The sequence below is a fragment of the Lonchura striata genome, chromosome 14 (genome assembly GCF_046129695.1).
Source record: "Lonchura striata isolate bLonStr1 chromosome 14, bLonStr1.mat, whole genome shotgun sequence".
Lineage (NCBI taxonomy): Eukaryota > Metazoa > Chordata > Aves > Passeriformes > Estrildidae > Lonchura > Lonchura striata.
In genome coordinates, this window is record NC_134616.1 from 8,075,063 (window position 1) to 8,102,507 (window position 27,445).

The 27,445-nt window shown below is 39.1% G+C and overlaps 1 protein-coding gene across 1 annotated transcript; it reads left to right on the forward strand.

The window, feature by feature from the left end:
- Positions 1-977: 977 nt before the first annotated feature.
- Positions 978-23,308, forward strand: WDR44 (WD repeat domain 44). Its single transcript, XM_021548372.2, has 20 exons — positions 978-1,113; positions 7,406-7,439; positions 9,819-9,893; positions 10,373-11,003; positions 11,599-11,729; positions 11,826-11,918; positions 12,834-12,970; positions 13,986-14,069; positions 14,392-14,498; positions 15,467-15,618; positions 17,032-17,170; positions 17,266-17,330; positions 18,556-18,669; positions 19,413-19,535; positions 19,788-19,979; positions 20,143-20,244; positions 20,500-20,615; positions 20,909-21,036; positions 21,663-21,794; positions 22,237-23,308. The coding sequence occupies exons 1-20, from the start codon at positions 1,040-1,042 to the stop codon at positions 22,329-22,331; spliced, it is 2,724 nt and encodes a 907-aa protein (XP_021404047.1). The 5' UTR covers positions 978-1,039; the 3' UTR covers positions 22,332-23,308.
- Positions 23,309-27,445: the final 4,137 nt, after the last annotated feature.

Below are 27,445 nucleotides of genomic sequence, written 5' to 3' on the forward strand. Positions count from 1 at the left end.
CTGTGTGAAAAATGCATATTTTATGATCGGCTTTTCGCAAATGTTACAATGAATATTATATGTGTAATGTTAGAAAATGATGCTATATTAATTCTCTTAAGTAGTGTGTTAAATGTAGTTTTAGGTTAAAACATCATGTTAAAATAGAAATTCTGTGATACAGGATTTGTTACAAGCTCAAGCGAGAAGATGAGATAATAAAACAACTCTTCACACAGAGAAGGGGGCCCATAAAAAGTTACTGCTTCCTTATCAGAAAAGACAAACATTCTAGCACCTTCTCTTCGTCTTTTTGGAACCACCAAGATTAAGGAGAAAAAGTTGATATAAACCAGGAAAGTTTTTAATTTGCAAGGAATTTATGCATCATGTATGAGATATATGAATATGCAACAGGCTGTTGCTTTTAAGGTTATTCCTTTGTTCACAAAAGATGCTTTTCGTGACTTAGTGTCCAAGAGTATCCGGACGTCCGTAATACTTTACTTTTTATTGTCTTGTAATTATCCTAACTCTACATTTTATTACTCTAACTGTATTACTATTTTTAGAATCATTTTATTATTACTAAACTTTAAAATTTTTAAAAATCAAGTGATTGGCGTTTTTCACAGGTTGGACATCAGTCATTTCACCAAAAGGCCGATCAGGCATTGGAACGGGCTGCCCGTGGAGGCGGCGGAGCCACCGTCCCTGGAGGTGCTTAAGGAAAGACTGAACGGGGCGCGTTTTGTTTTTTTTTTTCTTTTCCAGGAAGGACTGGAGGTGGCACTCGGTGCCCAGGGTGCTGTTGGGCCCTCGGCTGCCCTCAGGGTCCGTCCCACGCCGCCCCGCTCCGAGATCTGCGGGCGGCGGCGGCTCCCCTCACGGCCTCAGCGCGGCCGCCAGGGGGCGCTGCAGCGCGCGCGGGAGCCCCTCCCGCCCTGCCCGCCTCGGCGGCGCCGCGCGGGCGGGGGCGGGGCCGCGCCGCTCTCGCGATACCCGCGCGGCGCCGCCCGGCCCGCGGTGCCCGGAGGTGGCGGCCCGGCCCGGCCCGGCCATGGCGTCCGACAGCGACACCGAGGAGTTCTACGATGCGCCCGAGGACGTGCACCCCGCGGGCTCCCCCGCGCCGTGAGTCCGCGCGGCTCGGCCCGGCCTTGCCCTGCCTCCCTCGCTCCCTCCCTCCCTCCTCTCAGCGCGGCCCCGCGGGCTGTGGGCAGCTCCCGGGGGTGTGTGGGGGTCAGAGCGGCCCCTCAGAGCTCGGGGTGTGCTCGGGGCGCGGGGAAGCGAGCGGGGCTCGCCCGGGGCTGTGCGGACGGCGGGAGCCGGGAGAGGATGAGATCATACCTGCCTGCCTGACAGGGAGCGGGTGTAGTGCCGGGAGAAGGGCGGAGATGGCATTGGGATCGACAGAAGTAGCCCTGAAATGCGATAAAAGTAAAGATTTTCCGAGGAAGGAGAAGCCAGCGAGCTTCGTCAGCAACAGGCAGCTGTTGCTGCGTGAAGAACAACTTCTGGTGTGCTCTGGTTTTCGTGGTGCCTTTAATACTTACACTGTTTTAATGGGGATTGGACTGGATTATCCCCAGAGGTCCCTTCCAACCGTAACAAATCTGTGATTCGGTGTCGCTTTGATGCTTCTTGTTTAGCCTGTTGGTTCCAGCAGTGAAGATTTACCAGCGTTTTGTGGAGTAGATCCCAGTGCTGCTGCCTCAGAACTAACCCTGACACCGTGTTGGTGTCAGCCAAATGTGCTCCCTCTTGTTGTAAATCTCTCTTTCTGGTTGTGTGCTGGACAGGTTATGGCTTGTATCAGTTCTGTTTTTCATGTAGCCTGGACCAAACCTCTTCAATATTTTACTTGGTAGGATGAGGTTTCACATGGCCTGTTTATAGAGTAATAGATATGGATTGTGGGACCCATGCATTTGAAGTTTTAGTAATGGAACAAGGAGCTTGTTTGAAGCTGCAACTCAGTGGTCACTGGATGCCTACAAGAAAGGAAAGAATAGATCTATTCTCTTCACCTTCAGATTAAAGTTTTTCTGAACTCGGGTACTTAACTGTAGTCTGATGAAAAGCACATCCTAGCATACAGTTCTGCAAGATGTGATAAACCAGATTCACAGTGCTTGTACTGAATTCTCTGACTGCTTCTAGGAATGGTGATCAAACTCTTCTCTGAGTTGCATCAACTCAAAGTAAACAGCTGAAAACTAGAAACAGCAAAAACTGTTCAATAAGTTAAAGCAGCTAGAACCTGTCAGGGTTGTGACAGGAGAGGGTGAAGGTGAGGGATTAGTGTCTCTAGAGGCTACAGACAGGAAAGGGGAAGCAGACTGTTTGGTAGAACTGAGCTGGTAAATCTGCACATCCACCTTTTGTCTGATACAGATAATGCCATGGGTTCTGACTTTGCAGGTTTCCACCACCTGTATCTAAGCAGAACTTGATAACACAAAGTCACTCACTAGAAACTAAAGTGAAAGATGCTTTTAATTTCTTTAGTGCTTTTCCATAACCTGCATCAATGCATCATTGACTCGAGTCAATAGAATTCTGTGAGCCTGAGTCAAGTAAGGAGGTGATGTCTGTGAGCTTAGTTTGCAATACAGCTACTGGTCTGTAATTCAGTCTATTGTTGAATCTAACATATGGACAGTATTTTATCAAAAGAAGCTTTGAGATTTCATAAGAGCTAATTTCGCATGAGCACTGGACACTTGTAGGAAGCAGGCTGGTATATTATTTTGCATGTGTAATGATGTTGAGTTAGGACAACAAAAAAAACCCAACAAAACAAAATCTTCTTTTTGCAGGCAAGGCAACTGAAAACAAATACATGTTGCCCTCTGCAGGTTCAGATATTTCCTCCTGCATTCAGTGTTCTGATGATCAGTACAATCAGTTGGGAATCCTTTTTGGCAGCATGAATTTGCAGCAGAGCACTGTAGATACATTTACCCTCATTAAAAATGTGAGGTTTGTAGCTTCCTCCCTCCCTGGCCTTTGTTCTATGTGGGGAAGTTTAATAGCTGCTGATAGAGAAACTCTGAAAGTGGTGCCAAGTGTTCACGTCAGCTTGCTGACTTCTTTGCTGTTTACTTGTTTTATTAATTGTCTGGTCTGTAGGAGTGTAGTTTCCAAGTTGGATGTAGGCTCCTGATTCCCACTGTTAAGTCATTAAAGTACTGATGCTTGAGTCCCTCTCAAGGAAAGCACCATATCCTCACCTCATACATCTGTAACTGGTGCTTTTAAAGAGCTAATTAGCAGAAACTACAGGACCTGCTGCAAAGTGTTGTTTCTTTCAGATTAGAATGGTCTGAGGTAGTGTTCCTGGGGTAACACTTCTGGGGTGATGACTTCTCTAAAGTGAGGTATGTTTGGAGATATTCTGAGATTGCTGTATCCCCTCTGGCGAGGCCTGTGGGCTTCCCTTCTGCTCTAGATCTTGACTTTTATTTGTAATTATACTTTTGACATGTGGAGAGTGTCCATCTATTGGATAACTAAGTCCAGAGTAAAAAGGGAGAGGTAGTGTGACAGAAGATGCCCCTATGTCACTCGTTTTAAAAATGCTATAACCATGGAAGAATTTAGGAAAAGATGCTGAAATGTAGAGGCCTGAAGGATATCAGTTATATATTAGAGGCAGGAGGATATCAGTTTTGAGAGAAGGAAAGTATGAAGTAAGGCACACATGGTTAGATGCAGGCACGTGACAAACCCTCTATATTTTATTTATAGGAAAAGTGATCCACCCACTCTGAAATCAAGAACTGTTAAACCTAATCGTTTGGACTTCATATGCCTAACAGTGGAGGGGCAAGTTTGTTCCTAGTATGCTTGTATCCTAAAAATTGTTATGAGAAAGAGGTGCTGTAGGTAATGAGAATTGTCCTCTGGTACTTTTGTTTACATTCTTGATCTGTAACTTCAGTAGTCCTGTCTGTTAGAGGTTGCCTTGATGCTTTTCCTGAAGAATTTAGTATTCCTCTGTGTAGGAAGACAGGTAAGGTTAAGTTGTGCCCCACTGACATGTGGGAGATGCTTACTACAACTTTAGTGTGTGTGTTTTTGTTTTAGTCAACATGCAAAGCTGATCGTGGCAGCAATCTCCAAATAGTTGGAGTGTGAAGTGTTGGTTGTGTTCACTGCTGCAGATGCATTTCTGTGCTCAGAGTGTGCTGAAGCTCCCACACAGGAGCTTCCCCAGGGGAGCCCAGACATGCACTGAAGAAGGGAATCCCTGCAGGTTTGAAGGTGTGACTGCCATGGAGAGCTGCAGCAGGAGTAATTACAGCTTCCAGAGCTGCCACAGGTTAGAGGAAACATCATGTGCAGGACAGTGAAGGCAGTTCCTGGGCTGGCTGTAGGACCTGTATGTTCTGTACAGGGCACAGCTGCTCTGTGCACTGCAAACACCTTCCCATCTGCTTGCCAGCACACCTGTTATATAACAATGTACATCCTCCCAGGAAGGCAGGCACTGTTGCTTTGGGATTTACCCAAGGCCAGTATTCACATTGTTTTTTGTTTGAAGGGCTGAATGTTTTGTTTTCAGTCACAAAACTTAACAACAATGTGTTGAAAATGTGAAGCCCACTTCAGGTGCTAGGCTGGAGCTACCTGACTGTAAGAATGGGAGCTTCCTATGGTCTGGTCACTATCAGGATGAATTTGATAGTGGGATAAACAATTCTTTAAAAAAGTTTCTTTGTGGGTTTGTTTGACTTTCAGACTAATCTATTTGTGCAGATGAAATGGGATATTTCTTTGAATATGTTTAATCTTTGTAGATAACCTTGAAGCCTTCCTTTGTTAAACTGGTGTAAAAATGGTGTCATGTAAGATAATTTAGAAGTTATATGAAACGCAATCTACAAGATGTATTGCTGTCAGTTTATAAATCCCACTTTTTAGTAAACATCCATACCAGATTAGTTTTTGCCTTTTGTTTTCTGTGGCATATGTGTCAGTTTTCATGTGCTGCCTGACCTTTCAAAGCCAAATCAATATTTGATCTTTGGGTTGATCTTATGTAAATATTTTCACTTGTGCAACTGTATATTTTTTAAATGCAAGGATTTCATACACTGCATCCAGAAAACTAATGGGCTTAAAGTAAAAGTGCATGGAGAAGGATGTAAGGTCAGATGCTTGGGAAGACAAGACCATTCTAGAGTCGTGTTGAACTACAAAAGATTTCAGTTACCAAGCTGGCTGACTTTGTGTAAATGTAGTAGCACGTAAGCAGTAACTACTCACAAATCGGGGAGTGATACTGCTGACAGACACAAAACTCAAGCCCTCTCAGGCAAGCCACTGAATTTACCTGGCTCTTTTACAAACTGATCTGAAAGTGGGGGTTTGCCAAACAGTTGTGCAAGCTTTCCAGTGTTTTAAAAGTATGTAAATTCCATGGTTAAGCTTCTCCTTAATTGTGTGTGTGGGTTATGTTGAGCTGATAGCACGATGTTATGTTCTACACCTGCTAGTTCTGTAACCTTTATCACTCAAGCGCCTTTTTCCCAAGGTAGCTGAGTAGCCTAAGCGTGGAAAGTAACATCTGGTTTTGTTTGAGTGCAGCTTTTCTGCAAAACTAATTAGCTAAAGAAGCCTGAAACAGTAGCAGTGTCTTTTGAACCTCCTATTTTGTGTAACCAGTGTAGAAATGAGTTGCCTATATCAGAAGTGAGGGGCTAATTAGTGGGAAGTGTCATAGTAAAAAACTGAAATATCTATTTGCAGTTGAGGGATTTGTCTTATTTAAGTTTTTAAGCAGTGTCTTGTAAAATAGGACCCTGACAGAAGCCTAGGCATTAATGGTGTAATTATAAATATATTTCATTGTTAAAGTCATCTCATGGATTTAATGGTGTGACACATTTCTGCCACTCCTAAGAAAATTCAAGACTTGATAGTGGAACTGAAAATGTTTCAGTAACCAGAAGTCTCGCACAGACTGCAGCCTTTCCCAGCAATGTATTTTGCTATACAAAAAATATTCTTGTTTTTCTGGTTAAAATATTAATTTTTCTCCTTTTTTTGCACATTGGAGTTAAAGCTTTCTAGTAAAATTATACCTCAAAACAGTGTCACAGTTATTGTGCACCTGAGATTAATGCTTGGACAGAAGCATCTCATTGCAATAGGTTAAATCAGTTGCAATTATAGAGTGTTTATATACCAATCCACTGTACTTTCTTGTTTACTTAGGTCTGTTGTATAAATGGGATCTTTGCTTTTTTTGTGATTAAATGCTTCCAGATGGTAAAGAGAAGAGCCGAAATTCTTAAAACCAAATGTGGGTTTTTTCAGGAAGTATTGTTCCTTACAACGATTTTGGAGGCAGGAGGAGCAAATGAGGCTGAGATCTTGATATTTGTCTGTGTTGCTTGATGCCAGGTGATACCTGGAGTTCAGAGTGTCACTGATCTTGGTAGTCAGGTGGGACCTGTGTGCAATCCAGGCAGTTTGTTTGGTAGGAAGCTTTTAGGGAATTAATCTGCAACTTTGTCTCTGCTTGTGACTGATAAAATCATAGAACAATTCAGTGTGGAAGCAGCCTGGTAAAGTCATCTGGTGCAACCTTTCCTTTATGCATCAGTAAGATTCTGTAGTCAGAGTAAGCAGTGTGACTCGATATTTAAATACCTTCCAGAATTCTGAAAGTCTTGTGGAAGATATAAGTTCAGGATATAATAAGAGCTGACCATCCCACTAATTGAATTGACTTGGAAAGAAGTAATTATTTGATACCATTCCCCTAAGATAGCTCGTTCTTTCATGTAATTAGTGTAACGAGTGGTGGTGTGAGTGGTTGCTAATGCTAAGTCACTGTTTCACTGAGCATATTTTGGAAAGTAGTGCACACCAGTTCCTTCCTGTTACAATGTATTTTGTCTGTATTTATACCAAATGTCCTGATTAGAAACAAGATCTTAGGTTTGCTACAGAGTCTGGAGACAGAGTGGCTGTGATAGTGCCAACTCTATGGATCAGGATTCAGCACTTGATTTGCAGAGTACTGGAGTGTTTGTGCTTCTGCTTTCTGAGAGTTTTTGTTTCTTTAACGTCCACCCAATGCTTGGTATACACATGCTAATTTTAAATTCTCTGTAATGCAAAATGTTTTTAGTTTTGTACTTGGAATAACATATTTTTATTAGCAAAGGGTGATAGAAAGGTGATTTCTAGAAGATTCTGCTGACAAACTCTGAGAATTTGTAGAAGCTGTGCATTTGTGTGTGGTATAGAGTAGGGAACTTGTATAGAAGTGATGTGGAAAACATTCACTTTGTTGCTCATCTAAATTATCAAGCATACACTTCCTGCAGGGAAGGCTTTGTTATAGACTATTTAAAATAAAGCTTACTGTCTTTGAACTCTACCTAAGTCTATCTTCTCTTTCTAACAGGTCACCAACAAAAGTTGGAACCCATGTAGTAAAGGTGAGTTTCTTCTTAAAATCAGTCAAGTGCTTGTTTATGAACACAGGGTTGAGTATTTCTACCTACTGTGCTACAGTACCCTGACATCTGCACACAGAGGAAATTACAGACTAGTTGTAGGTAGCAATTGTACTTGTCTTGAAATTCCAGCTGTCCTTTTATTTATGGTATGTTACAGTGTCCTGAAGCTCATTTTATTCTGAAATGTGTATGTGCAATTTAATTATGCTGTATGTGATTACTGAACTGTGCTCTTTTAACTGATTTGTGAGTAGTAAGCAAGCCTCTGCAGCCACCTGGGTTTTGATCCTGATTTATATGTAATAGTTGATTGTGCTTTCTTCTGTCTACAAATTAAGAAAAATCTTAATGTTTGTACTTCAGAAGCCTCCCCTCTAGGTTATGTGAAGATAAACCACTATATTTAGCTTAATGAGACAGCATTGCCACTTCCCACGCAGGTAATTGGTATTCTGTGCATAGTGACAGTGTGGCTGAATCCAGCACACAGTGAATAGGTGAGGAGCTGGAACCTTGTGCAAATAACACTCATTTCCTGGTCTCAGAAGGGCCAAAGGTGGTGCTGTACAACCCTTCTGCCTAATGAAGGTTTGTAGATTTGTCTGCAAAGTGTTGGGAAATCCTAGTGAAGCCAGTGTTTCTGAGCTGTCAGCAGTACTCTGCTCTGAATCAATACCATAACTTGCTATACCTCTTAGGGAACAGGGCCTTACCCTCAATTGTGTGTTCTGTTTAATGTCCCTTTAATAATTAAGTATTACATGTGTAAGCCTTTCAAGCAATGTTGTTTTATCATTCTCACTAAACTGTGTGCAATCAATGAACTTCAAAACTAACTTTAATGTCTTCATGAATTGTTAACTATGAAGTTCTCTATGTTGCTATTCGATTTTTTAAAGTTTTTGAAGTATCTTCCTAAATCAGTTGTTCAAAGCTAAATTTCTGAAGGTGGAAAAAGTAGTAGCTTCTCTGCTTGCTATCATATCAGTTCAGTGCATGTGTGACTAATGGTATAGTTTGTCTTGGAATGCTTAAGAAATATTTCCTAAGTCCAAAGTTTAATAGGTGTGTGAGTTTAATGTCAACAGAATTGGAAATTAATATAATGGTCTTCTGTAGGGACTGATTATGCTTAAGTATTTATGTCATCATACGTTTGAAGATAGATATTAGTAATAAAGCAAAGCAGAGCTTGCATTTAGATTAGAAATGCTTTGTGGCAGGAGGGAGTGGAGAGGGAGGAAAATTTTTTCTGTAATTGCAGCTGTCTTTGCACAATATGCCATTTCTTTCAGTTAGAAATCTCCAAGATGGATGCCAGCAAGAGTCTGGGGCAGGGAGGAGTTTCAAACATAGTATGTTAGGTTGCCCTAGATGTTATGTTTGGTTGTCTGAGAGTCTAGACAAAGTCTAAGGAGAAATTTCTTAAAATCTGTACTAGACAGTCACTCTAAATAAAAAAGTAGGGACAAGTGATTGAAAATACCCTGTTGTAGTTGGCTATGCTTTGAGGGCTACTGGATCTCTGCAGATCCCTTCCCATGTCAAGGATTCCATCAGGTTCCACTTTAGATATTGTTGATATATGTGCTCATGGACAATGTGATGATGTGGCCTTTCATTGGACTAGATGGTCTTTAAAGGGTTTTTTTCCTAACCCAAACTCTTCAGAATTTGAATATTTCACATAGAAGAGAAGGGGTATGATAAAGTTCTTACTGGTCTGTATCACCTGACATTAGAGCAGTATCCTATGGTATAAACTACTTGTGGTTCTGAATCTAAAATTTTGCAGGAATTAACTAAAATGTTTATTCACAAATTGAATATTTTCAGTTCAGCTTATTTGGATTTTGGAAGGATCTGCATGAAGATGACTGATGGCTAAAATATACAATGTGCACTACAAATAATTGTAGAATGTAAAATTCCATGTCAGACCCTCAGAAGCATATTTGTGATCACTCGATAGAGCTGCCTGCCTTAATTGGAAATTTCTTTATAGTTTCTACTATATGTGGCTATTATACAGTTCTTGCATCCTTTCCTAAAAGCTGATAAAGAGAAGATAAAATGTTGTAATATGGAATTTCCTTGCTGCGGATTATTGCATGTGTTCGTTTCTCTGAACTTCATGCAGAGTTGAGGTTGCAGCCTATTTTGTTGCATGGTGTACATGACTCTGAAATACTACTTGTGTACTGAGCATTACTGTTTAAACATCTGACAGCGGTAATGTGTGAAAATGTGTCAGATTTCTTCTCTTTTATGCTATTTAATTTGTTGGAGCTATATTTTTTGTTAGATCATTTTACTGAAGAAGTTGGTACCATCATCTTATGACTTTTTCTTTTGTAGGATATGGACAATAAACTACACAAAGCTGGAAATGAAACATTTGTACGAGAAATTAAACAAGATGATTCAAAAGAGGTTAGTTAAATATTGCTTTGAGTTTCTAGCATCACATTAAAAATATTAAATAATTTAATGATCAGTATTCATCCTGAAACTACCATAGGTTAGAATTAGATGTTAATTTTAGTAAGAATGTTAATCTAAAGGGTAAAAATCAAAATAAGTGTTCTAAAAATGTATTTAGGATTCACCAGTTTTGAATTATTTGTGTAATTTACAGGATCATATTTAGCAGTACATGAGAACTCTTCAGAGTGAACAGCTTTTGTTTTCTAACTTTCTCTCCAAGTATATTAAAGAAGACTGGAAGTAGTTACTTTGTTTTATCTTTTCTGCACCAAGGTTCTGTCTCCTTTTGAAACAAAATACATTTTGTATAGGAAAGAATTCTTCAGTGGAAGAGTTCTTGTGGGTATTGTGCAGGCTGACTGGTTTGTGTACCCAGGAAGTGACTGCTGGTGACTGGTAGAATAGTTTTCATTTTGTTTCTCTAGATTATTGACAGTATTATAGAAGAAAGCCAGAAGGCCCAACGGCTAGAGGATGATTCTTTAGCTCCTAGAGGAAATGAATTGACTGTTCCAACATCAGATGCAAATGCTTGGATTTCTGGAGCAGGTATCATTAGTGATATCCCAGAAGTACTAGTTGCTAAAATACCATTACCAGAAGATACTAGAGAACCAGAGGATCAGAGTGTGTGTAAGGACGCTGAATTGGAGTCTGGGAAGCTTTTGTTTAGTTCTGACCAACAGGAATCTCATAAACCAACAAAAGAAACAAATGCAACTGACCATAAAATGGATGAAACTGAAGCACAAGGAGAAACGTCAAAAAAAGAGGATATAACAGACAAGAAAGAGGCAAATACTTTAGAAAAAGTGGCTTCAGATTTATCTACCAAAGACCTTTCTACAACAGAAGAAATGCCCCCAGCAAAGCCACCAAGGCAGCTGACTGTAGAGCCTGACATAGTTGCAAGCACAAAGAAACCTGTCCCAGCCCGGCCCCCGCCTCCCACAAATGTTCCTCCCCCGCGACCACCCCCCCCTGCACGGCCAGCTCCACCTCCCCGGAAGAAGAAGAGTGAACTGGATTTTGAAGTGCAAAAACCTGGTTTAGAAGGCAAGTATTTTATTTTAGATGGGTTTACTTATCTACAGGGTAATTATTTTTTTGTGTTTTGAGTGAAGGGTCATTCAGTCCTGTGATTTTAGTTTAGTTATAGATAAAAAAATCATTCAACAATCTTAGCTTATTACAATGAAGTAATACCCTTCTGCTTTACAAGTGTTCCTCATTCACAGACTTTCTTGTAAGGTGAGATTTCCTACTAAAATAGCTGTAGCTATAGCAAGGAGAAGTTGACTCATCCATACATAAGCTAGAAAACAGTTACTTCAAGTAAAATGTGTGTGTGGTCTGTATTTGCACAGAAATGCAAGTCAAGGTGTGGACTGAGGTCTTATGCAAATGAGTAGTCCTGGGTTACTAGGGAAACTATTAAAAAGAAGTTAATAAAGCTTAAGAAACCTAGGTGTGAAATCATGCCTGAACCTCCATCTGTATATGAAATACATAATTGTAAGTTAGATATGGTGGCAGTTGATCATTAAAAATTGCCAAACTGGTCAAAAGGATATTCAGGCCTGTAACTGATGTTAGGATTTGATACCTATGCCAAGTGTTATGCTCTTCTTTCTAATAAATCTCTTTTCAGTTTCTCGAGACAGCTTCACAGCTGGTGGTCTTTTAACTTCAAGTTCAGTGACAGAAGGTGTGCCCAAAGATTCTCAGCCTTCCTTGGATTTGGCCAGTGCAACTAGTGGAGATAAAATCGTCACTGCCCAGGTATTGGGAAATGGTTGTAAGTTTGATAACTGGAACATTTTCTATTGCTTCAGTGTTACAGTAAAGATAATGTAATCTATGTCTGCACAATTTCAGGAAAATGGGAGAGCAGGTGATGGCCAAACAACAAATGAAGTACTTGGACCACAAAGACCCAGGTCTAACTCTGGCAGAGAGCTCACAGATGAGGTATCTATGGTAATCTGTGGTTTGTACATGGTACACCTTTGTGCTTGCTTTTCCTATCTGGTAAATGAGTTGTCGTAGTCAAGTCACTCCTTGTTCTCTGAACCCACTCCATGCTGTCACCAGGAATACAAATAGGAGTGATGGCACAGCTGGATTTGTCCACCCAAGAACTGTGTCCCCTGAGTCATGTGTGGCATTAGCCTTTGGAAGTGTGAACTGTAACAGACCTGAAATGCCATCAAGTTTGTGTTGGTAGCTATGCATATATATCACAGGATTTTCATGGGAGGGAACACCAGCAAACCTGGCATTTTGTCATGTGTCTAAAAGGAGAAGGAGTCAGCAATAGCAAAATTATATTCCTCATACTAAAAAATAGTTTCTTCAGTTAATAATTCCACTAATCCTGATGATACTTTGTAAGTTTTCATTTGTGTCTATCATTGTATAGCTTTTTTTAACTGTTGCTGAACCTTTGTAAGCATTCATGAGATACTCCAAATAAACCTTTTCCTTTATGGTGCTAGTTTTCCAGAGTCTCTGTATGTTAAGTTTGCCTTTGGCTAAACCTAAGATGCAGCAGCAGGAGTAGGAAAGGGGAAGACTGCAATGTCTTTTAATTGCACTATATGCTTGATATTAGCATGAAAGGTGTCAGACTGTGGTTGATGTCTCTATAGCTTCATTTTTGATTTATGAAATTGAAGCTTGTGATCATCTTTGTCTAGTGGTTGATAATGCTTGCACTAACATGGTAATTTAAACTTAGTCTTTGTAAAATAAATATATAGTGAGCTACAGAACTTCACATTAAGATAAGTAATTTGTAAGATTTGATGATTACAGTTTTGTTCTGCTCTATGTTTTCAAGTCTACTCAAGTTCTTTTCATTTCACGTCTTATTTTCTTCCATAGGAAATCCTTGCAAGTGTAATGATAAAAAACCTTGATACAGGTGAAGAAATACCTCTGAGTTTGGCAGAAGAAAAGTTACCAACAGGCATTAATCCCCTGACTTTGCATATCATGAGAAGAACTAAAGAATATGTCAGGTATGAATCATGAGAGCTTTCAGCTCATAAGATGCTGTTGCTCTCACAGTTTTTGCATAAAGGGAAGCTGCTGTTACACAAGTAAAAAGAGCCCAAATCCATCTGTCTGACTAATCTGAGCTAATTTCCAGTTCTCAATGAACAAGGCTCATTATTGATTTCTCTCAAGTTAAATGAAAGTTGCTGATATTGCTGGAACTTGACAAGCAAGTACATCTGAAAATCCACGGATCTCCAGTTAGCCTTTGATGTACTAAATGTCATTTCTGTGCTGAATTAAACACATTTTATGTTCAAGTACTGGATGTTGTTCATGCCACCACCTCCTGTAGCTTTTTCAGTGTTTCATAGGAGACTGTTTCTCTGAAGATCTGTTGTCATTAGTACAACTGACTGCTTTGAGGTTTGCTTGTTCTTAATAGAGCTGTAGATCCTTCTAATATGTAAAATGGAGTATTTTTGCAATCTTTGATAGAAAAAGACACGTGCTTAATGATCAGAAAATCATGTCAGTCTAGATGTTCTTTTCAAAGGCCCATATGAGTTTATACATCAGACAACTTACAGGTTCTTTGCATTGGTGTATTACTGAGAAGCTCACTTTTCTAGAGCTCTTTCATGAAAAAAAATTATTTCAGGATTAACCAACTATTAATTTATTTGATCTGTGGAAAGCAAGATATGAGAACAAAGTGGCACATTACCAGTTCCTAGTAATTTAATGTAGTTTGTCTGCTCTTAGCTTTCAAGGGGTCACTATTAGCTTAAGTTGAAAATTTGTAGCAGGGAGTAATGTATCTTTGGCACCTGCAGAGTGTATGCAGCTTTAGTATCAAGATACCCAAGAAATGAAAGATCTCTTTATTATGTGATTAAAATAATGTTCATGTTTTTCCAATGTATTACATAGAGGAATAAAGATGGATCCTGAAATGCAGAGCTGACTTTACTAATGTTACACTCAATTTAGATTTATTATGATATCCCATTAAACAGTCACTTCTCTATTTCCTAGTAATGATGCAGCACAGTCTGATGATGAAGACAAAATGCAGACACAACAAACTGACACCGATGGAGGGAGGTTAAAACAGAAAACGTAAGATGCTGTTTTATGTTTTTTCCTTTCCATAGAAAGAAAAACCAGATTTTATTTTTCTAAGCTGAAGCTTCCCTTCTGATTATTGAGCAAGTTACCTTTCAAGTAATCACATTACCAGTGATACCTGATTTTACATAAGCCTGTAGCTCTGTGGTTGAACTGAAGATTGCATGACTGCTGTCAAATTTACTGCTTATTTTAAGAAGCAGTAATGAAAAAAGATAAGGTTGTGTTACAAATCAAAATTACTGATTCATTGTGGCAAAAAAAAAGACAATTTTCCATTATTATGTATTGAAAAAGTCCCCTTACTTTTAAGGACTCAACTGAAAAAGTTCCTTGGCAAGTCTGTAAAGAAAGCAAAGCACCTTGCTGAAGAATATGGTGAACGTGCTGTAAATAAGGTTAAGAGTGTTCGAGATGAAGGTAAGTGGCAATCCTTTTTTTTTTTTTTTTTTTTAATAGGATAGTTGGCTTATCCTTGTGCTTTTAGGAGTCAAAACTGGCAGAGGAACATGCACTGCTGCATTCTACCACTGTTCTGCAGTTGGTGATATGATATTTTTGGAGTTGAACCTTGTAGCTTAGTAGGCATTTTGAGACAACCGGGTTACAAAGATAAATTTTTGGAAAGTAATAGTTGAGAGACCTTTTCAATGAAACCAGCTTAATGTTCTGATTTTTTTGTTGTGTTCTTAGAAAGAGGTCTTGATATCAAAATATACACATTTTTGGAAAGTTATTCTAGCAAAGGTAGAAGTGGGGATTAGCTTCATTACTTTAGTAAATTAGATTGTTTTCTGGCAACCACATTAAGAATACTCATATAGCTTGAGCTCTTGTTAGATTTCCCAACTACAACTGAATTCTCCCCTCCTTGTTTCATCAGTGTATCTTCCAGAAAGACTTCTAGTGCTGCAGCAAACTGGTGTAACCACAGCCTGAAATAAGTGCCATGGAACTCCTGCACTTCAGTGTCTTGTGTTGCCAGTGGCTGTTGATAACAGCTCTTTTGCAATTCTTGTACTTCATGGGCAAATCACCAGGCCACTGCAGTGTACTCAGAGAGAAGAAACCAACAGATTTATTTTCAGTACACATCAGACTGACAGGAATCACTTAGTGCATGATCTGCTGAGTGCAAGACAGGTGTCAAGAAAGAGGCAGAACAAAAATTGATAGCAGTTCTTATTTTCAGTGTTTGGATTTGCTGTAGCCTAAAACTAATGCAGATGTATTTTTAGATCTTAATGCAATACTGTTCTTATTTTGCTTTAAGATCTTTAAATTGTCTGTAGAAATTGTCTAATTCAAGACTAATCCACTACCAAAAAGTTTACTAACATATTAAATGGGTGCTGCAATATGTAGTGCTGAATTTGTGTTCCTCTCAGTCTTTCACACAGATCAAGATGATCCCTCTTCCAGTGATGATGAAGGGATGCCCTATACAAGACCAGTTAAGTTCAAAGCAGCACATGGCTTCAAGGGACCTTATGATTTTGAACAAATTAAGGTTGTTCAGGATCTCAGTGGAGAGCATATGGTAGGTCTCAAATTCCACCTGTGGTTTTGCTCAGTCTGTTCAGCCTGAGATTCAACTTCTCATTTTCGTCTGCTTGCTGACCTCCAAAAATTACTGTCAGGTGTATTCTTTGTGAAAAACTTCATCTTGGAAAATAATAGTCTGGCAAAAAAAAGAAAATCTGGCTGGTGACCAGATCTTCAGGGGGTAAAAAGCATGTAGATTCCTGGGCATCAGGGATTTGCCAGAGCTCTCCTTTGAAGAGTTATGTTATCAAGTGGTATTTGGTTTTTTTAGTCCCTGCAGTTACAACTTTGCTGAAATAGGCTATTTTCCTCTGTCAGAACTGAGCACAGAGCAGCAAGCTTGACCTGCTCAGGAGTAAATAGTCTATTAGACAGATAAACACAATATTGAACAGAAATACTTAATAGGTTTTGGAGGCAAAAGTCAGGAATGATAAATGGTGTATGTGAATCAGAATGATAAAGTGGGGAGGAGCCAGGACAGGATATTGCCGAGATGCCTGTGGAGAATCAGGCAGAAAAGCTATATATTCATCACTGCTTGAAGTGTGCATGCTTCCCTATGGAATCTGGAATACATTCTAGTATTCCTGATTTCCCAAACTTCTGCTGACAGCAGCTGTCTGACATTGGAAGCAATCCTTCCTCTCCGAGTGTTGGGCTGAGGGTAATGACCTACAGCAGTTGGTGACCAGAGATTCCAAGCTTGTCATCCACAGCTGAACTTTCCATTCCTGCTGGTAATCTGTGTTCATTTCCATCATGCCAATATTTGACTGCTTAAACCTGGGAAATTTTTCAGTTGGTGGAGCATGGTGTAGTCAAATGCCTAGTAGCTCTTTATTCAGTAGCAGGAGGAAGTGGAATACTGCTTGTGTGGTTATGTTTTATTGACTAGTAACTCTTTGGACTTGACAATGGAGAAAGAATTGTTATCATCAGAGGCTTTGCAAAACCCTCATGCCAATGATGAATATAACAAATATATGTAGTACCCATTTTGGTTGCCAGTTGGTGTAACCAATCACAGTTTCTACTTTACAAAAAGCATGCAAACCTCAAGTGCAGCTACAAGTACTTGTCAGTTCTACAAAACAAACAGGAGGTTCTGAGTCCCTCAGATAACTGTATGAATCTTATGTGGGATTCTGTGGTAGCGCTGACCTCCTGTAACTCCTCTCTTTCAGTCATCTACCCTGTGGGCTTTTTCCTTCAAACTGTGTTTGCACATATGTTGCACAATCCACCAGTCTTAATAATTACTTATCAGTGTTTTGATCTACAGTTTATTTTACTTGTGGTATCTTGTGTACGTCTGAAATCTTGTCAATTGATGTTGTAGAAAGTCTTTTTGGTATGCAGAAAAGGACTTTTTGTGACTTAAACAATCATCTCTTTATTTTGACAGGGTGCTGTTTGGACAATGAAATTTTCTCACTGTGGTCGATTACTGGCATCTGCAGGGCAGGACAACGTAGTAAGGATATGGGTTTTAAAGAACGCCTTTGACTATTTCAATAACATGCGTATGAAGTACAACACAGAAGGTATCTCTCTCTGCATGGCTGGGGCTCTGAAACAGTAGAAATTCTGGGTATTTAGGAACTTGATTTTGACCTTGGTGTTTCTGTCTGTGTTCCAGGCCGTGTCTCCCCTTCTCCCTCTCAAGAGAGCCTGAATTCTTCCAAGTCTGATACCGATGCAGGGGTAGGTGCACAAGGTGTTGGGAGGGGAAGAGATGGTCTGGTTTGTAATGATCTTCACTGTTGATTTGTCCAAACACACATTAAAGAGTTCTTGGCTTGTGTCTTTTTATCAAACTGTCATAACAATAGATGTCTTCAACCAAATATATTAATTCCATGTACAAGGGGTGCAAGCAAGGAAACCCATCACTGAATTTAAAGCATTACAAAATCTGCATAGCTGTGCTGTGGCCTCCTGCCAGAGGAGATTGCTGAGTAAATTGCTCTGGGGAAAAACCCTACATCATTGAATTTCCTGTTTTTGTGTTTTATCTCTGACCATGACTTGTGGTTAACATCTGACTTGATGTTTTTTCCGAGGAAGACCAAAGTGTGCAAATCTCAGAAGCATGATGATACCTGACATATTTAAATTTTTCACATCTGTGTAGAAAAAAATTGAACATGACTGAAGAAGAGTATTCAGACACTTGTTTGTAGAGTTTCCAGATACTGTAGTAAATATTGCCATTAAAATTAATGTATTTAAGGTGGGGTTTTTTTCAATTTTTGGCTTTCAGTAGTGTAAGAAACAGATGACATAATCAGAGTTTAAGGAAGATCTTGGCAGTAGCGTTATTTAGCATGTATTGTTTTGGCAGAGGGGGAAGCAGGGAGGCCAGCAATTGTTCTTTAACTCATGTAAATGAGTGGGCTTGCTAAGCCACATACACCAGAGATGTTGTTTTGAGTGGTTGGGTATTGCTGGGTTTGGGTTAGTTTTTTTTTTTCCTGGAGAGGTTTTGTATTGAAACTTCTAGGGCTTTTAAAAATTATTATTTTACACCTGTTATTTCTGTATGGTCTCTTAGTAGGAAGTTGTCATTCATGATATGCACTAGAAACTTGGAAACCTGAACTCAGAGTTTATATTCTGAAGTGGAACGCAGTTTTTAAGGTTGATATACTTGGTTCCAAAAGCTTATCTTCAGGTGTTTGCTTAAATTGCTGTCAAACTTATCCCACTGAATAAGAGCTGAAACATGTAAAATTTAGAACTTCTCAATTTTGCATGTTCAAGATGATGTTTCACAGCCCATTGTACTTGACATTTACTTTGGTTGTTTATTAGTGCAATATTGTTTGTTCAAATTGTTATTGTCCTTATACTTTTTTAAGCAGTAAGTGCCTCATGGTAAATTTTTCCAGCTAATATTTGGTAATATTTCTATATATTTCTCTGATAGATTTGCAGTGGAGTTGATGAGGACCCAGATGATAAAAATGCCCCGTTTCGTCAACGACCATTTTGCAAATACAAAGGCCACACAGCAGATCTTCTTGATCTTTCCTGGTCTAAAGTAAGGCACCTTAATACAGGCTCCACACTTCTGTGTTTTCCTTGTTTTCTGTTGTCAGTTACTACTGGAACCATACATTTAAACAATATGAAATGTTGCTTGAAGTTAAGAGAAGTTTTGTATAGGCAACATGGTGCAGTGAGCAGCCTTCTTGTGCTTGTGTAATTAAGAGTGGTCTTAAAAAAAACAAAGCAGTAACAATTACAGTTGTGTATTCAATAATGGAAGTAAATTATTTAGAGTGGGAGGATTTTTCATTGAGCTGTGTGATTTCTGTTATATGGTGTTATTGCTCTTCCTGTCTTCAGTGTGCTTCACTTTTTGTGCCAAGTGTACACATTCTATTTTAAAATTAAAGAGTTACCTTGTTTCACATCAGACTTATTCAGATAATTCTCCACATGGGAATGCAGTTGTCCTTCTAGGAACACAGTCTGGTTGAAGCATCTCAGGCATCTCTGAGGTCTGTTACGCCATTTCTTCTCTGAATACTTTAACTATGTTCCAAGTACTCATTTTCACTGAGATTCTTCCAGAAAATGTTCTGTTACCAAGGGTCAATACAGCTCTTAGGGAAAGCACTGATCCGTAATGGTAATTTGGATGAATCTTTTTATCTGAAAATGTAAAATGTTGAATTTCACAGCAGCATAGCCTTGGTAAGGCTCTACCAGTCAAATTGCTTCTGTATTTCCATTTACTTTTGTGTCTGTGCATAACTGCAGAATTCTCTTGTTTCACAGAATTACTTCTTACTTTCTTCTTCTATGGATAAAACTGTCAGATTATGGCACATATCAAGAAGAGAATGTCTTTGCTGTTTCCAGCATATAGACTTTGTCACTGCTATAGCTTTCCATCCAAGGGTAAGTGTAACTGCCCTCTTACTTCTAGAGAGGTAGAATTCAAAATTACAACATTCAATTCCCTTTTTTTAAATTAAAAAAAATCGAATTATTGAATAATAGAGTTTGTGCACTTTAAAAATATGCTTCCTGGATAATATTCCAGAACTTTGTGTTCATCTTCACTGAACTTCAGCAGACTCCATGGATTTTAAGGAAGGCAGAAACTTCCTCATAGCAGAAGTAGAGGTTAAAACTTGTGTGTGTTCTCAGGATGACAGGTACTTCCTAAGTGGTTCATTGGATGGAAAACTCCGACTCTGGAACATTCCTGACAAAAAAGTGGCATTATGGAATGAAGTAGATGGGCAGACAAAATTGATTACAGCTGCCAACTTCTGTCAGAATGGCAAATATGCAGTCATAGGCACCTATGATGGAAGATGCATCTTTTATGACACAGAGGTAAAAAAACTTGGAGACTGTGGATTTTTTTATAACAAAATAACAAACAGATTTACAAGTCATGGTTATTTAAATACCAAGAAACAAGCCTGTTAGAGCTTGAAGCAAACTAATATTTTTACACAACTGTTTCAAATTGGGATACATTTTGATATCTTTTCAGCACTTGAAGTATCACACACAAATACATGTGCGTTCTACCAGAGGTCGAAACAGAGTTGGAAGAAAAATTACTGGCATTGAACCTTTGCCAGGAGAAAATAAGGTACTGTTTTTCAGTGCAGCTTTGGCCCAGTACTGAATTCTGATATTTATATTTAATGCTTAGTAAGTTTGTGCCAAATCTTCTAACACTACTGGAATGAGCCTTACTCTTTTCTGATTTAGGCTAATACAATACTAAGTAGTAGTAAAATAGAATATATATTCCTTAATGATATTATGCTCTGATTAATGTGCAGGTGAAAAAATAGTAGCAGATAGCTAATTGTTTCCACTTCTAAATTTATTTCTTTTCTAGATACTAGTGACATCAAATGATTCCAGAATCAGGTTGTATGATCTAAGAGATCTGTCTTTATCTATGAAGTACAAAGGTTATGTTAACAGCAGCAGCCAAATCAAAGCCAGCTTTAGGTAAGACAGTTTTGTAACAATGGAGTTGTTGGATTTGGGAAATGCTGTGGCTGAAGTATGGAGGGTTTTGTTTAAATAATCTACATGATGCAGGAACTGTGCTACAGCTGAGGTTGGAAAGGACCTTGGGAGATCATCTTGCTCAGCCCCCCTGCTCCAGATAAATTTCCCAGATTAAATAATCTCTATTTTCTGGGCTGTAACCCAGTTAGTGTCAGAGTTTAGAGATGCAAAGCTACTGTAATGCATGCTTGAACAGCTAAGAAAAGTAATTTTCTTCTTTGAATCTTTAGCCATGATTTTACCTACATTGTAAGTGGTTCAGAAGATAAATATGTCTACATTTGGAGTACATACCATGACCTGAGCAAGTTTACATCTGTAAGAAGAGATCGAAATGACTTCTGGGAAGGTATTAAAGGTAAAAACCAGCTTTTGATCTTTGTTTTATCAAAACTCATATGATTTGAAAATTGAAATATTTTATTTGCTATGCATTTAGTGTGCACAAATTCTTAGCAGGATGCATGGTAATTGGTGGCCTGTCAGGAATCCTTGTTCACAGGAGACTCTCTTTGGTATGACAAGAGAAAAAAAAGCTTAGAGTTTGTCCAGCTTCAGTAAGAGATTTTTAATTAATGTAATGTTTTGCTGGTTGATTGTAGAAATCAAAATAATTATCAACCCATGATCCTTTATGGAAAAGTGACTTCAAAAACAAATACAAGCTTTCTCTTTCACAGCAGGATAAAACAAAAAAGTGCAGAAAAAAGCAGCTCTTATCTGCTCCACATACACAGTTTTTGGAAAATGTGGGCCATATTTAGATATGTTCTGGACCTCTTGCCAATTAGTTTTGGGCACTTAGAGCATCTTCTGAAATCCCTAAGATTATAGAACAATGATAGTTGTTCCTTGAATTCTGAGTTTACCTGATGCCACTAGGACTGAGATTCTTGTATATTTCCTAGAAGTTCTGCCTGCTATTCTTGTAAAACTAACAAATTCTTGAAACAAGGTAATCAAAATTGGATTGTCTTTCTGAAGCGCACAATGCAGTTGTCACCTCTGCAATCTTTGCTCCAAATCCTGGTTTGATGGTGTCACTGGAAACTTCTGAAAAGCAAGAAGCTGAAAATAAGGGAGAAGACTGTGAGATATCAGACACCATACCCTCTGGTAGGTGTTTAAGGTGAACTCTGCTTGGTACCGTGGTATGAGCAGAAAAAGATTATGAATACTTTCAATCTGGGTGGGGGTTTCTTGAGAAGAAGACTCCTTGCAGTGGGCATGGGTATATTCCAACTTAGCATTCCACCTTGAACATTTTGGCAGCTGTTTCATTCTTAAAAGCTGAGGGTGTGGGATGAGGGGTACAGTTGCCATCCTAAGTACTTCAGGATTGTTCCTTTTACATTGGAGCTGTTAGGAGGTAGAGCTGCACCAACCATTAATGAAAAGGTTTCTTTCCCAGAAATGCAGATGTTTCTTGAAGTATTGGTTAGAAATCAGAAATATGATAAAGAAATAAGGGTATCACAGTGGTCATATATTTTAATGAGTGTGATTTTTATATATTTTTTTTTTAATGAACTAACACTTTGTTCTCTTTCCTGTTAAGGAGCTCTGAAGACAGATCACACAGAAGTGCTTTTATCAGCTGACTTTACTGGAGCAATTAAAGTCTTCATTAACAAAAAGAAATATGTATCTTAGTTCGTTTGCAACTGACAGCATAAAGCTATGGTACTGTGGGATTAAAATCCCATAAATAATGCAGGCAGAAGCAAAGTATCTAATATAATAACGTTGCAAGCTGATTTATTTTTAAATCTTTATTTTAAGGCTACTCAAATATTGGATCCTTGGAAAGCAGCGTGCCTATTAACACCTGGGCTTGTAGAATAGAAAGGATTTTGTAAGAATAATCCTGCCAAACATTGGACTCTAAACTTTCTACAAACAGTTGTTTTGCCATGTCATTGTGAACCTGCACAGGTTTCTGCACAAAATTGTGTCCGCACATGTGTGTGCCTTTTGGATATGTGCACGAATTGGAACCTGTATCAAAAGTGTTTTTAGTGGTGCTTGTGGCCACTAGATGTCAGGAGCTGGGGTGGGAAAGGAAGGCTGGAAAAATGCTGAATAATGTAGTCTGATCTTTGCACAAAATTCCATTTGAGAAAGATCTTGAATTTGTAGTAGCTAATTTTCAGAGTTTTAAGTTATGCAAGTTTTTGATGGGTCAGCAACCATGTGTAAATGTTTTTATAAATTTCTCAACTTCAGGACGTGAAAATGTTTTTGTTGTCTTTCAATTGTTGTGGACTTTAGATTCCTTTCTTATATGTAATTTTTTGCACACTGGAGCACAATACTTGTGTAAAGAATTCTCTCATTCCGTGTTCACGGGCACCAGGATATATTCACCTTCCAGATAAAATTAAGCTGCATTAGAAAGTTCTTATATTTTACAACTATGTAAAATAAACTGTTTACATTTTTTAAGCATTGTAGCTTAAAGTTTTAAGTTCTTGTTTGTTTAGTGCCACTGAATTTTGAAAGTCTTTGTAAATATTCATATGAAACACCTATGAAGTAACATTCTGGGCATTATAACCCATGAAATGTTATTGATGGTCAAATGTTTCAGAGAACAAATGTATCATTAAACTTGGTCACACACTTGGAAATTGTTGCTTCTTTTCCATTTTGATTTGTTATTTTTTCTTTTGTCTAAAGGAGTTTTGACCTGTTTCTGAGATCATTAATACTGCAAGCACTTGTTACCTTCTGAGTTCTACTTTTCCTGATCTTGTCACACCTTTATTTCTGAAAGAATGTGGAATGGAGTACTTAATGGCTATTAAGTAAAACTAAGAGTAATTATATGGTAGTTTAGCATGAGAAAGATTTCAAAAGTCTGCACAGAATCCTGTCCTTCCCATTAGTGGAAGAATGAAGACATGGAAAGGCGAGAAGTGAGTCTCACTCACTGTTTAATTCTTTTCTACTCAGGTGAATTTGGCTATGACTTTGTATAGAATTGTCTTGGACAAGAAAGGCAAAGGGTTTATTATCAGTCAAAATAGATATTATACTGGTACATATATAAAATTATCTTCAGTTAATGCAGTTTGGTGAATTTGACTCAGAGTTGAAAATATGCATGGATGAAATAAACTAAACTCTCTCAGGGTTCTTTTGTTAGTTTGAGCTCCACTGAATTGACAGAATTGAGGAGGTGGCACAAGAAGACATTTGGTTTGTGACTCCAAAAATCAGTTTCTATAATATATGCAATATCTGTGTAGAAGACTGTAACTGACTGAGATTTCTGTGAGCAGTTCCCAGACATGTCTAGGGTTTGTTACAGATGTTCTACATATTTATTGACTCACAGAAGTTAAGAAGCTGCTTTATGCAGTACAATGCCATCACTTTGCTTACAGGTACCTTAATTCCAGAGTCTTGGTACATTGTGACCTTCCTTTCTCTGGAGCTAAAAGTCCAGACTGAAGGAAGAGGCATCTGGGCTGAGCACTGGGGCTTTTGGGTAGGCTTTTTTTGTGTGTGTGTGCGCTGCTTTTACATTCCTGCTTTTCCCATAATATAGTAAATACAAAAATTAGGAATGAGTAATAGGAGAAGGGAGCTCTTATTAGCTGCCAAGAAATACACAGAAGAGTATAGGTCAAACCCAGCTTTGAGCGATTGAAGACCTGGCTGCTGTCAACATGCAGTGTTGGAGGTACATGTGGGGCTGATGGCCTTTGGGAGGGGTTCCTACAACATGAATACCCTGTATTTTGGCAGTTGTTTTACATGTTCTGTGCAAAGTCTCCTCTGTATTCCTTAATGATCTGAATGGTTTTGTTTTGTTTTGTTTTTTCCAACATGACTGCTTTGGAGATATAAGTTGCACTGTTGATTTTGCATATTAGCTGCCAGAAACTCTATTAAGATGTTTGTGTTTGGACCTGTTAAGTACTCAGGTGATCATTAAAAAAGGGTTATTCTTTTTGTTTTCCAGGCAGTAAACAAAGCTGATCTTGAGGAAGATTGACTTCCATTTATCTTGATATTTAGCTTTTCAGCACTCACAGTTCTGGTGCTCCCTTGCATTGATCTAGTATTCTCAATGCTTTTTCCCCAGCTGAACTGTTCTGCTCAGTTTTGATGGTTCAGAAATCAGTGCCTCTTTCTCTCTCCTTCCAAAAGTTGTGTTGGTTGAGTGTTGTTCCAGTCTGAGTGGTGCTGTGCCCTGTCTGATCTCAGCCACTGCTGGGTCTGGAGGCTTCTCTGGTACCTTATGTGCTGCCTTCTGCTTTTGTCCACAGCCTCCAGGTTCTCCTTGCAGGTAAATATGTTGATTTCTCTGCTGAGCCTGTTGGGTTCAGTTGAGTGCCTTCACTGTCTATGTCAGGGTGTGTCCTTGCACTGCAGTGACTTTCCTGGCTGGAGCACAGGCACAGCGTGCATGGAGATCTGTTGAAATAAAACATTTCCCTTTGTACAGAAGGGTTCCTCTCTCTGGAGTGTTTTTTTTCCAGGGGGCTACTTAACAACTTCTGTTAAAGAGCAAAAGGTTGACATTAATGTCATCAAAATTCTGCTCAAAGAAAGTGAGTGAGAATTCCCAGGAGGCAAAGGAATTGCCATTGCAGAGGAACCTTGGTGCAGGAAATGTGAATTAACCCAGTCATTTCCCAAGAATCAATAAAATGAGCTGACTGGAGTGTCACAGATCTTCAGCACCTCATTTCTGCTGTAGCTGGGTCCTGGCAGCTAGTTCTGGCAGTGAGTGCCTGTGGGTGGAAACAAAGCTGTGTCTCTGCTACCTTTGTCTTTCAGAGCTGGGCACCAAGCCCAGTGCACGTACAGAGGGACAAAAACAACAGATCGAGTAGCTGAATCATGCTAAAATTTGATTTCTAGATGCTGCACAAGTCATGTTTCCTGAAGTTAAAAAGGGAAGGGGTGTCTTTGTTTCTTTTGGTTGGTGAAATTCTTTTTTTTGTTTTTTAGCTGAAAGCAATGCTGAATTCTGTGACTGGCATGATACTAACACTATTAAATATATGAGCAGTAGCCATAGGCATGGCAGAATCGATTCATCATTCATAGAAGGCCACTATGCCTTTCTTGCCTGTCATTACCAATTTGCTGAACACATATTGGAAAATGGCCACTCTTCAAATGAGCCAAAGTGAACCTGTAAGTGTAAGGAATGCTAAGCTGTTAACCTTTTGAGGCAAACTTGCCTGCTGCTTCTGGCTGGAATATCAGCAATGCAATTTTTTTTCTGTTTTGTCTGTGTCTGTTTTCTAGGTGTTTTCTCTAGTTTCATATATGATACCTTGTTTGTTTTAGAACTGCTTATAAGCACATTGCTTCATTGTGTGAAAGTGGGAGCAAACTGGAAGGCTGTAGGGAGCTGTTGGCTGATTCTGAGGATGTGCTGCTAGAGTTATGAATCCATATTCTTTATACTGGTGTCTATAGCTGCTACTTTTTGCTTTCCTAGTATTTTGCTAATAGTATTGGTCTCCTGCTAAGATGCAGTGGAGGCTTTTCAGTTCACATGGTCAGAAACTGATGTGCTTTAGTGATGGTGCTTCAGGCTTTGGTGTGGAATTCTGCTCAGACTATAATGCTCAGTAAATGGAGCACGAAAAATGAGTGAAGCCAAGTGCTATGTACAGAACAGCACACAAAAGGCCATTCAGAAAGGAACACGACTAGTTGTTTAAGCCTGTGGGTAAATTTGTCTTTAACTGCAGTAAGTGATGAGCACATGTTTAGAGCTGTGCCAGAAAGTTTGTTTTTCACTAACCGCAACTCCTTTGATTTTTGTAGGGTTCATGTATAAATTGAAATCTATCCTTTAGTACCCTCCTGAATGAAGGCTGGTATTATATGATGGTGATTAACAGAACAGCTTGTTACAGAATCACATGTAATTCAAGATCCAGGGAGTCCTCTGGAGCTCTAGTCCAATCCCCTCTGCTCACCCAGGTCCAAGCAAGTATCTCCAGGGATGAGCACTACATTTTTCCTAGATAACCTGTCCCAGTATGTGACCAGCCTCATAGAAAGTGTTTCCTTGTTATCTTCCATTCTGCTTCCACTTACTTCCTCTGTTTGCATATCTAAATATCCCAATGCCATTTTTGTCTTTTTAGACCTGCTGGACTTTGATTAGTTCAATTTGTGCCTAAGGTTTCCAACAGACTTTGTTTTTATGAAAGTAACTGCTCCTTCCTTTTGCTGTCTGAAAACAAATAATGAAGAGCAGTAACAAAGTAAGAAAAGTTGCAAGGGTGAGAAATTACTTTATTGGCCTGTGTAATACTTTACTCCGCAGAGTATATTGTGAAATAGATTTATTAGAACAGTGGTGACCCCCCCCCCCACCCCCATACTGTTTTCCAGCTGGCCTCACATATCTATACAAGGAAACAAACATCAGGGAGTTTTTTCTTCTGCCTTTTCACAGAGTTGTCATGAAGAATACTGGGCTGAGACCAAGCAGCAATGGCATTTTGACCTAAGGAGGGATGTCCAGCAGCTGTGTGTATCCATCTCTTAATTGCTGTATTCTTTGTCCAAGCCAGGGAGCTGCTCATGGGAGTTGTGTGAGATAATAATAATCCTCCTGTGTGGCAGTTATTGTAAATAATCTTTAAAGCTTTCAAGCAGAGGAAGATAAATAGGGGAGTGTTCATAAGCTGGATGTTGCTGTGTTGCAGTAGAGCTCTACGGCTTAGCCTGAACCCTGTGCTTTCCTTCCATCACTCCCATCTGATCAGTTGTACTCCAGGGTGCAG

Excerpts from the sequence above, each read along its gene's own strand:
- WDR44 (XM_021548372.2), top strand. The coding sequence starts at position 1,040 with ATGGCGTCCGACAGCGACACCGAGGAGTTCTACGATGCGCCCGAGGAC. Across the intron at positions 7,440-9,818 it reads TTGGAACCCATGTAGTAAAG|GATATGGACAATAAACTACA; the intron begins GTGAGTTTCTTC and ends TTTCTTTTGTAG. Across the intron at positions 17,331-18,555 it reads AGTCTGATACCGATGCAGGG|ATTTGCAGTGGAGTTGATGA; the intron begins GTAGGTGCACAA and ends TTTCTCTGATAG.